Raw genomic sequence first — 12,763 nt, forward strand, 5'->3', positions numbered from 1 at the left:
ATAAGTACATCTACAACTTATTGTGCTCAAGGGCAGGGCGCTCTTCTCATTTTGGTTATCTTTGTCAATGCAAGCGTAGTAATTTACACTGTATGGTATTACACAATGTAAGTTTTTATTGTATTGTACCCTCATGATTGTAATGTACTTTGTGCTATGGAAAACATTGGCGCTTTATAAATAAACTATAATAATGAAAGACAGGACATAAAGTGTATATAATGAGAAAAATGGAAAACATTGCAAAGTTATGTCACAAATGAAAAGATAATTTAGGAATTAAACCTTTACATATACTATGATAAAAATATTGAAATGTCTGGAATTTTCATTGAGACCAACACATCTACTGTACTTTAAATGAACATTGTAATAATTTTTTAACACTTATATAGCAGTAATTTTACTCCTTAGAACATTTATTATGGTTTCTCTAATCTCTTTGTTCCTAAGGGTATACACAATAGGATTAAACAATGGAGTCACTGCAGTGTTTAAAAAGGATAAAGCCTTATTAAAATTCAGTGAGTGCCCTTTTGAAGGAGATACATAGATAATAACTATAGTCCCATAATATGTACAAACAACAGCTAAATGAGAACTACAAGTAGAGAAAGCTTTTTGTCTCCTAGTAGTTGAGGTCTTAAGGATGGAATTGAAGATGCATATGTAAGTTGCCATGACAAAGAAAAGTTGGAAGAGACTGATGACCATGGCTGTAATGGATGCTTCAATTTGTACAATTGATGTGTCAGAACAGGACAGCTCAAGAAGAGGAACAAGGTCACAGAAGAAGTGGTCGATAATATTGGGGCCACAAAAATTTAATCGAATTATAAATATCTGAATTATCCAAGTGAATATAAAACCAGCCAACCAGCACCAAACTATTAGATAACGAAGAAGTATAATGTTCATAATTGTTGTATAATGTAATGGTTTACAAATGGCCAAGTACCTATCATAAGACATTACTGAAAGAAGACAACATTCTAAAATTGCTGAAGCACCAAAGAAATACAGCTGTGTAATGCAGTCTCCAAGAGGTATAGTACTTTTACCTAGTAGTATAACTTGTAGAGCTTTTGGAGCAATGTTAGCACTTATAATTATATCAGAGAGGGAGAGGTGGCTGAGAAAGATATACATAGGTGACTGGAATTGATGATTGGCTGTTACTATTGCAATGATTAGGACATTTGCAGCTATAGTAGCTGTAAACATTATAGTGAGAAGCAGGAATATTACAATCTGAAAGTTGTGAAGATTGTGAAATCCAAGTAGAATGAATTCTGTCACTGTGGTGTGATTGTCCTTGTGCATCTCCTAAAGGTGAAAAATATAAAAACATTTCTCTGAGATATCATTTTTTTTATAGTCTTTAAAATTAATGTGAAAATGAAACTGTAATCCATAATTTAAAGGGACATGAAACCCCAAAGTTTTCTTTCATGATTCAGATAAAGCACACATTTGTAAACAACTTTCCAATATACTTCTATTGTCAATGTTGCTTCATTCTATTGGTATCTTTTCTTGAAGAAGCAGCAATGTATTACAGGGAGCTAGCTGAGCACATTGGTAAGCCAATCACAAGAGGCATATATGTGCAGCCACCAATCAACAGCTTGCTGCACTGCTCCCGAGCCTACATAGGTATGCTTTTCAACAAAGGATACTAAAAGAACAAAGGAAATTAGACCAAAGAAGTTAACTGTAAAGTTGCTTAAAATGGTATGCTCTATCTGAATAGTAAAAAAAATGGTTTCATGTCCCTTTAAGTATATTGCTTAAACGTCCATTAGCCCAAATACCTGAAATAGGATTTTTTTCTTTGAATAGCATTTCAAAGTGACTTGCAAGATATATTTGACCACACCAAAGGAATTCCTTATTAAAATACCTCATTGGAAAAAGAGGATTAGGAATTTAATTTTAATTATTTAAATATTATTTTCTAATCCAGTATTGGATATATAATAAAATAAAGGGCTAGATTACAAGTGAGGTGCAAATGGTTTTGCGCTAGCTCAATCGTGTTTTTTATATATATATACAGTATATATATATATGTAGAAAGATGTGAAAGGGACGCAATTGCATATATTGTAATATTTAGAGCTGAAAAATAGTATAAATCACTATTAATGTGTAGGCAGAATAGCCTCAATTAAGTTAAAGATTTAGTGGTGCAGACCCTTGAAAAATGAGTAGGCCAGAGAAGCAGCCTCAGGAATGTAATCCTGAATAAAAGACAGGGAAATTCAGCACTCTTTTATTAGCAAACAGCTCGTCTCTCATAATTAAGTAAGGTAGCAAGATTTGGGTGATTTATGACACTCCCCCCACCACTCCAATAAAGGCACACACAGACTTCAGTTAGTAAATTTATAAGTTTTTATATCAATGATTTCAAATAAAATACATAAACCTAATGAAAAATAATAAAAAATTAATAAAACAGAAATTAAAAAAATCAACCAATATTACTGCCAGGAGGGCACCCAACCTTAAAGAAAAACTAGTAAGAAGCCAATATATATCACAACCAAACAATTGGATTGGCTTACTAGGCATAGATCTGTAGGAAATTCTCCTTGTGGCAAATGTGTAGCATGTAAGTACATGCTAAAAACTAAAGAATTCAGCACTAACACAGGTAAAACCTACAAACTTAAATATTTTGTAAATTGTAACACCGAAGGTGTGATATACCTTCTTGCCTGTAGCTGTCCCCTCTTCTATGTAGGGAAAACAAGAAGAGCCATAAAGGATAGAATTACTGAACACCGGGACGATATTAAAAACAAAAACCCGAAAAGTAATGTAGCAAAACACTTTGAACATGTCCATACTTGTGATCCTGATTCTCTAAGGTTTATAGGCATCGATAGGGGCATCATGAATGGAAGAGGAGGGGACAACGATAAGGTCCTCCTCCGCAAAGAATGTAGGTGGATCTCAATTCTTGAGACCCAGATTCCTCAGGGACTTAATGACAAACTTGATATGGCTTGTTTCCTTTAATATTATGATAGGCCAGTTCTTTTACAAAGTGAAAATGACAAACATTGAAGACCATATATGTTCTTGGTATAAGTATCTTATAATTTTCATACTTTCTTTAAAAACCTGGTGAATCTGAATCAGATACATATGCATGTGTATAAAGTATCATATACAGGTCTTAAAAGGCAGAGTACACATTGTATCTGGTTAAATTGGTTTAAGTAACATTGTTGAATTTTTAGTTAAATTGTTTCTTTTTAGATAATTGATTTATAACTATACTTCTAAGCGTATCCAAAGTGGCCTGGAAATCCTCATTGGAAGAGCTGCTTGGGTATGATATGCAATAATTTCACCCACCAGCAGAGGCGAACTTGTGATTACTATAAAGGAGGACGCATTGACGCAACCAAAATACCGCCCTGACGAAGCCCGGTCTGAAGTGAAGACGAGCGGGTGAAACGCGAGTAGGCATTGGCTGTCCTGGCCGGTCACATGATACATGCACTTGCCGCTGTCAACTGAACTCTCTTGCAAAGACGCCGCGCTGTCTCCATGTATAGCGTGGCCTATACTGAAATTACCTGGTGTTGAAGGAATTGAGGATAACGCACAAACAGGTCGTATAAGAACTGTTGTCCAAAACGGTGATACCTATTCTGCCAGCTTTTGTATTGGATAAAGAGTATGCGGACATAAGACCTCCTTGCTAAACAATAACTGTCAATCTCGGTTGAAGTTACCGATGGTACTTTGCATAAGTGACGGCAGTTGCATTACCTTTATCTGACGTGTTATACATGCTGATTACCTCTGATATTTGGAAGCTTTTACAGTGAATGTATGGGACTTGCAAAGTTCTGGACCGCACTAACCTATATGACTGCTTGATGAATTTGCTCTAACAACAGCAGCTGCTTTAACCCTTAACCTGCATGATCCCTTACACGCTTGTCTTACAGTCTATGGCAGGACCTAAGCAGTGCCATTCATGTTTCTTTCATCAAGAGTGGCTATTGATGTGTTATACTCCTTGTATGCATAATACGCTGTACATATCCATTTGATCCACTATACAGTCTGCTTAGATCCCCTTTGAAAACCTGCCCAGTGTTACTCCCCCTCACAGGGGTGCTGTGTGCAGCTGGGTGTAGTTTGACTGCAGTGGACTTATGAGGTATAAGCTTGAAACACTGTATATTTAACAAAGTTTGCACACTTATATATCCTCTAATCCAGGTTTGTAACGTGATACCATTATTTAACATTTTGGCCTTGTTGAGACCCTGACATGTTTCTATTACAGAATTAGCTCTTACTAATACGCTTACGAGCGGAGCTCATGACAGGGCCTATCTAGGTCTAGACCTTGAATATGGTCTACTTTATATAATGTTGTTGATGCTTTACTTATGATATTTGCATGTACCCCTGACCGGTCAGGATCATTTTGATTTGTTTATTATTTTAAGTTCTGTTTTATTATTTTTCATTAGGTTTATGTATTTTATTTGAAATCATTGATATAAAAACTTATAAATTTACTAACTGAAGTCTGTGTGTGCCTTTCTTGGAGTGGTGGGGGGAGCATCATAAATCACCCAAATCTTGCTACCTTACTTAATTATGAGAGACGAGCTGTTTGCTAATAAAAGAGTGCTGAATTTCCCTGTCTTTTATTCAGGATTACATTCCTGAGGCTGCTTCTCTGGCGTACTCATGCTATATATATATATATGTGTATATATATATATATATATATATATATATATATATAATGTGTAGCCGGTAGCCTAGCACTCCATCCGCAACAATGTATTGACACCCCGGGTGCTATCCTCAAATAGTAATTATGTCCAAAAAATGGTGGGCACTCACAGGATTTAAAGTGATCAAAAAATATTCAATATTTATTCTCCATGTTAAAGAATCATTGTGACATCACAATGTCATTGACATCACAATGATTCTTTAACATGGAAAATAAATATTGAATATTTTTTGATCACTTTAAATCCTGTGAGTGCCCTCCATTTTTTGGATATATATATATATATATATATATATATATATATATATATATATATATATATATATATATATATATATATATATATGTGTGTGTGTGTGTGTTGTATATATCTTTGCTACTAAGTTCTAATAAATAAAACCAAAAAAATAAAAAAATAGATAGTTCTTTTACAGTCTATAATGTTTTGTGTAAATTGGAATCTAAGCTTTAAAACACCATGAAAAGCAATAAAATAAGCAATAATATACTTACTATGTGGATAGAACTACAAAACTTAGAAGCATTTTTCGGATAAAAGCACAACAAATGTTGGATATAATGCAGCAGCCAGTAGAAATCCAATAATATCCCTTTTGCTATAGACAAAACAATAAATTGGACACATTCTATAACACAGTAAATAGCCTCAATTAAAAATATGTGTTGTAATATACTTTGTTCAAAAAAGAATCATGATCAATTGTATAAGCCCAGTTAATAGAACAATGAATATCTAAAATCTTTGTTTAAAAGGAAAGTTTCATACTCCTATATATACCCATAGAAGTGATCAGAGAGTTGCACATAGGGACTAACACTTGTCCTTAGAGGTTGGATTAATTAAAGTGCAAGGAATTATTAAATAATATAATTAGGGGCTAAAATTGGCGGCTGTGGGATGTTAGAAAAATATTAACACATAAATATATATGTATATAATCATATATATATTTAAATTTGCTGCCCATCATGGGCGACATACGCCTTTCGCTGCGCTAGTTCTCATGCTGTGTCTGAGAACAAAAGACTAGATAACAAGTGGCACACTAATATTTTGTTTCGCTTGCGCTAACTATGCTCAAGTTAAAATTTTTATCATGGCCAGGTTTGTGTGTGTATTGCAAGTTGAAAGTAAAAAGTTAGAGCTTGAGCAAAAGACATGCTACTGTAACTTCGAGGCTTGGCAAACACGTTAACATCTCCCCATAGACTTGTATGGGAAGCAGTAAAAAAATATTAGTTATCGCTATCGCACTAACCTGACTGCGCTAGACCAACTGCATTAAACCCGAAGTGAGTTTGGAATACTTTAAATTCCTATGTTCTTCACATATAAGAATGTTAATATATATACTGTAGATAGATAGACACACAGTCAGACATTGCATGGGCAGGTATATACAGAGATATCTGTTTTAAAAAAAAAAAAAAAACAATTCTAAGTAAGAACATATTAATTTCAAGTGAATACACATTAACAAATATTAAAAAAGAATAAAAATGATATTGCATATTAGAAGCTACTTGATTTGGAATGGCTCAAAAGTGTATATATGTATGTTTATACATGTGTATTTATATGTGTCTATGTGTATATATGTATGTTTATACATGTGTATTGTATGTTTATACATGTGTATTTATATGTGTCTATGTGTATATATGTGTGTTTATACATGTGTATTGTATGTGTCTATGTGTATATATGTATGTTTATACATGTGTATTGTATGTGTCTATGTGTATATATGTATGTTTATACATGTGCATTTATATGTGTCTATGTGTATATATGTATGTTTATACATGTGTATTTATATGTGTCTATGTGTATATATGTATGTTTATACATGTGTATTTATATGTGTCTATGTGTATATATGTATGTTTATACATGTGTATTGTATGTTTATACATGTGTATTTATATGTGTCTATGTGTATATATGTGTGTTTATACATGTGTATTGTATGTGTCTATGTGTATATATGTATGTTTATACATGTGTATTGTATGTGTCTATGTGTATATATGTATGTTTATACATGTGCATTTATATGTGTCTATGTGTATATATATGTTTATACATGTGCATTTATATGTGTCTATGTGTATATATGTATGTTTATACATGTGTATTTATATGTGTCTATGTGTATATATGTATGTTTATACATGTGTATTGTATGTTTATACATGTGTATTTATATGTGTCTATGTGTATATATGTATGTTTATACATGTGTATTGTATGTGTCTATGTGTATATATGTATGTTTATACATGTGCATTTATATGTGTGTATGTGTATATATGTATGTTTATACATGTGTATTTATATGTGTCTATGTGTATATATGTATGTTTATACATGTGTATTGTATGTGTCTATGTGTATATATGTATGTTTATACATGTGCATTTATATGTGTCTATGTGTATATATGTATGTTTATACATGTGTATTTATATGTGTCTATGTGTATATATGTATGTTTATACATGTGTATTGTATGTGTCTATGTGTATATATGTATGTTTATACATGTGTATTTATATGTCTCTATGTGTATATATGTATGTTTATACATGTGTATTTATATGTGTCTATGTGTATATATGTATGTATATGTGTACATTCATATTTACACTTATGAACACATGAATGCACATGTACACACATAAATACATATATCCACACATCCTGCTAATATACCCACATACAGGTTTAGACATACTGTATATACAGGTAAAAGCTGTGATTGAAAATTAGGGTTATTCAACCAAATAATGATTTCTGAACTCTTGCTAAGTTCAGAGTGCAGTTAATTTCCCTTTTTGTGTATACTGTATATACACTTTGTCAATTTATATGTGATTCTGTGTAGCTAATTCACTTAATAATCATACGATTAATAACTGAGCTTAATTGGCTCCTTAGAATAAAATAAGACTTGGTAAAGTCAGAGAGCCTTGTAAACCAGATGAAACTTTAGAAACCAGTAGTAATTTTTAACCACTGATACCATCTAGTTGGCAAAATTCACTATGGGGCTTCTCCAGCATCTCCAGTTTAACCAGCCTAACAAACCATACCATCCTTACCCATTTCAGTTAAATTATGCATCTGATGTTTGAAACTTGGTTGAACTTCAGTAAATCAGCTGCATAGAATAGTATAAGAAATTGTGAACCTGGAAAAGCTGATGCGGCAAATAAATACCTTTAAATACCAGAAAATAATATGTCTAAAACCCTTATCCTACTTTTAGCAACACAATTTCTTCTTCCCTCAGCTTATTTTTTTATTAGACATTTGATATCCCCCAAAAAATAACACCCTATAAATGAAGGATTATCAGGTGCTTAAAGCTTAAAAATAGAATATATAAACACAGCATCGCAAACACTAGTTAAATATTATTAACCTCTAATCTTCTGCCCCTAACATCGCCGCCACCTACCTACATTTATTATCCCCTAATCTGCCGCCCCCAACGTCGCCGCCACTATACTAAATGTATTAACCCCTAAACCTAAGTCTAACCATAACCCTAACACCCCCTAACTTAAATATAATTAAAATAAATATAAATATAAATTGATATCATTAGCTAAATAATTCTTATTTAAAACTAAATACTTACCTGTAAAATAAAACCTAAGCTATCTACAATATAACTAATAGTTACATTGTAGCTAGCTAAGGATTTATTTTTATTTTACAGGCAAGTTTGTATTTATTTTAACTAGGTAGACTAGTTAGTAAACAGTTATTAACTATTTACTAACTACCTAGTTAAAATAATTACAAATTTACCTGTAAAATAAAACCTAACCTGCCTTACACTAACACCTAACATTACACTACAATTAAATCAATTACCTAAATTGAATACAATTACCTAAATTACAGAAAAAAAATATTACACGAAATAAAAAACAAATTATCAGATATTTAAACTAATTACACCTAATCTAATAGTTGTGAGTGCTGACCCCCGTTATGAATGGGGAGTTAAAGGGAGGGAACAGAATTGGACTCTCACGGAATCCCTTTAGGGTAAGCCTACGTGTCCCTCGAGGGCAGTGCCTTGATACTGGGGATAGATATGAGTAAAAAATAGAAGAGAGAACAGAGATATCTTGTGGAACACTGGGGGTGAGAGCCTAGGTAATCAAATTATAGGTGAGCATAGAGGTCATAAACTTAAAACATAGCTTTTATTATTATAAAGATTAAAAAGGAAATATGATATGTTAAAATAAGGGTATCACTGTTATGCTGCAATGTGTTCAAAGTACAAAGTTCACTTCATTATGCAGTGTATGTCCCCATGTATATAGTGATACTCCCACAAACAATTTTAATCCATTAAATAGAATTATCGCTGGTGGTAATAATTTACATAGTACCCATTGAGTTATGGGAAAGATCAATTAATCACTATAGAAAGTCTAATACAGATTTATATATAGGGAAACATTGCTGTGCTAATTGTTATATGTTAACATAGTATACCTAAGATGACAAAGACAATGTCATCTAAAAATACAAAGTTAAAAACAGAATAGGTCAGGTCAGAGAATGTGTCAAACAAATTGATACACTTAAAGATACAAATTTGTAGCACTAACTTCTCTTAAGGGTGAGGGAAAATGCAGAACATTCCCAAAAACTATTATTAAGTGACTGTGGTAGGATCTAATAAGTCCTAGTGGCTGGTAAGAAATAGTCCATGTGTTGAGCTCATTATATTCTCATAGGTTATAGTAATAGGGTTAACACTGTGGTTGCATTATTACATATGACAGTAAGAGTCAGAATTGACTACTGCTATAATTACCCCTTGGCCCCCACTATTATCTATATTAAGCACACTATTTGGCATTGAGTAATACTAATAGGGTTAATACTGTGGTAGCGTTATTACATATAGCAGTATGTCAGGATTGGATGCTGCTATAACCACCACTCCGTCTCCACTTGTGCTATATTGTGCACATAATTTGCCCATAAGTTATAACAATGGGGTTAACACTGTGGTAGCATGATTACATATGACAGTATAGGTCAAAGTGACTACCGCTATAACCGCCACTCTGTCCCCACTTATGCTATATTAAGCTCACTAATTGCACCATAAGTTATACTGATAGGATTAACATTGTGGTAGCGTTCTTGTATATGCCAGTATGAGTCAGGACTAACTTCCGTAAAAAACACCACTCTGTCACCGCTATGCTATAGTATGTGGCTCAATGGTCTAAGGTCTAACATTTATCGGCTAGATAAAAATGCCAATTAAGGCCAAAAGTTAGGTAATGTTCTATTAAATATTAACAAATTAAATAAGAGAAGCAGTGCGAACGCCTGACGCGCGTTTCGCCGACTGCTTTATCAAAGGCGCTGAGCGTCCTTCATGCTGCTCCTTTTATGCCAAGACTAACCAATCCGGGAGGGGGGTGTATCCCGGTCACATGTTGTTTACTACCAATCATAGACATCTATGATGTAGTGAGATTGTTTATGTTTCAGATTTGTTCCTGAATGGTTACGAAAAACAAAGGTGTGCGATGTTCCGGTCAATCACATTTTAAGTACAGACAAAAAATATGTACGTGTGTAAACATACGTTCGAGGACATTTCAAGGGATCATGGACAAGAGTATATTGTGTTTCTATATACATAGATTATGACATAAATTCAAAAGTATATATTTATTGTGTTCATATTTCCTTAAATATAACATTTGTACATAGATTATTGGAGGAAGGGCCCAAAAGTAAGTTGTTCATTAAGACCTTTTGGGGACATAGTTTGGAGCCTGAAGATCCATTGTCAGGAACTATGTCTTTATCATACTCCTGTACTTCTCCTTTAAGTTCCTGATCATGTGACTATTCTATCCTACTTAAGGATCATTCACCCTCTCAACCCTGCTTGGTAATTTGAGATTCTAAGGATATCTCCTGAGTCAGTATATGGATTTCACAGAGAACTAAGATTTGCCTTGGAAACTAAAATCAATAAAACAAAGGATGCAGGAAGATCAATACATCTGACACATTGTATCTAATTATTTTGTGCTTAACATAACAAACTGTTATTTTGGTTATCATATGCAGATTAGCCACGCCAGCTCTTTCACACTGATACTCGGCGTGTGACGTCACACCCGGCCGGCATTTCACTGAGCTGCAGACATTTCGAATTTGCTCCTGTGTACAACTCGCTCATTTCTTAAGTTAACAGAAATTGGATGAACAGTTCAACTTCTACTCTACTCCAGCTACGGTAAACTCTATCTAGGATTAATTATCCAAGGATTATCGAATTTACTCAGACGGACTCAAGGTAATTTAATCAGATACAAATCTGCAACATTTTACTTTATGCAAATACCGGTTAACCTATGATTGAACAGTACTGCAACTTATAATTCCTTATTCTAAAAGTATCTAGATACATCTTGCCTGTCATAAGTTATTGTGAATTTAGTAACACACTTCCAAGTCAGCGTAGCTTATAACTACTACTATACTATTAACCATTGCAGGAAGAATATAGTGTACTGCATCTACACATAGATACATTTCATATCTTGTTACAAATATAGTCTGTATCTAAGAGGATAGAGACTAAAAGAATGCACTTGAGTAGCACTTGAGTTCCTAGAAATAATATGAGGTTTGTATGAGACTTAAACACTCGCTAGGAGTCAATGGGTCGAAAGGAAAATTAAAACATAACTTTTATTAACTAAACATCAAATAAAAAATATATGAAGTGTACGTGTGTGTATTTTAAAAACACATAGCAGCTTTGAAAATATAAGTGGCTCTAAATATCAAGAAAATCAGTTGTCTAGGACTAGAAATATAGGTGGATTGTATAAATACTGATTAATGTAAATCTATCTAACTGATAGTTTTCTTATCCACTATAGTGATATCCAATACTATGGAGTTGTTACTGTATCTGATAGGGTAATCCTGTGTTGAAGATGGATACAGAATTTGTATCAGTAAAGGATACTAGTAACTTAAAGTACTAAAAAATGTTTGCACCTTCCATTGTCATAGTGGATGGATTTCTAAATTGAGCTCGATATTTTTAAATTATTACTTCTATTATACTAGGTTATATTTTTGATATGTGTATAAAGCAACAGCATATATTTATTCAATATTCCATTTTTCCATTCACAAATATATTACACTAGCTCAAATAGCTAGAATTTATATATATCAATATATACTGTTTAATTAACCTGTTGTTATAACAAGAGTTTTTTTTAATGTATAAGGCTCAAGTTAATATCTGGCATGTACAGGTGCTTGGTGTACTTTAACACAATTGCTCTTGAGAGTTTCAAGTTTTGTGTTTACATTAGTAGTGGTGTTAATATTTCACCAATTTTAATACTTATGTAATTTGTACTTAGTGGCAAAAGTTATTTGGCTTATTCTATCACTTAAACTGTCTAGTCATCTGGCAGGCTTTCAGTGTCTTGCTATTTGAAATCTGCAGCATTCACTGAACAAAAACTGCGTTTTGAATAATTGTGTAGATAACTTGTGGGTATTATTTTCTAGGTATCCAATATTTTTGTGTATCTATAGTTAGGTACTAGTTGCTAAAATGCAAATTTAAATAGCAAGTATAAACGTTTAACCATAATGCTTAACAGTATCAAGAAACTATTTTATCTTTAGTTTCTTCTAAATCAACTGTTGTAAGCAATTATTAGTTGTGGTTTGGAGACGTTTAAAGTATATATTCTTGTATTATCACAAAGAAGTTTGCTGCTACTAGTACCAACATCTAGCTTATATGCCTTTGAATATCAATAGAAAATTGTTGTTAAATATATATTGAACCTGCCACACTAACTGACTAGCAGTTCTCACTTTAAATATTGTAGCATAATTTACCAACAACACTTCTTACTACCATG

The 12,763-nt window shown here is 32.9% G+C and overlaps 1 protein-coding gene across 1 annotated transcript; it reads right to left on the minus strand.

Annotated features, from left to right (window-relative positions):
• Positions 1 to 387: 387 nt before the first annotated feature.
• LOC128664738 (olfactory receptor 6C1-like) lies at positions 388 to 1,323 on the minus strand. The gene has a single exon (XM_053719546.1). The coding sequence runs from the start codon at positions 1,321 to 1,323 to the stop codon at positions 388 to 390; it is 936 nt and encodes a 311-aa protein (XP_053575521.1).
• Between the last annotated feature and the right edge of the window lie 11,440 nt (positions 1,324 to 12,763).

This window comes from Bombina bombina, chromosome 6 (assembly GCF_027579735.1).
Source record: "Bombina bombina isolate aBomBom1 chromosome 6, aBomBom1.pri, whole genome shotgun sequence".
NCBI lineage: Eukaryota > Metazoa > Chordata > Amphibia > Anura > Bombinatoridae > Bombina > Bombina bombina.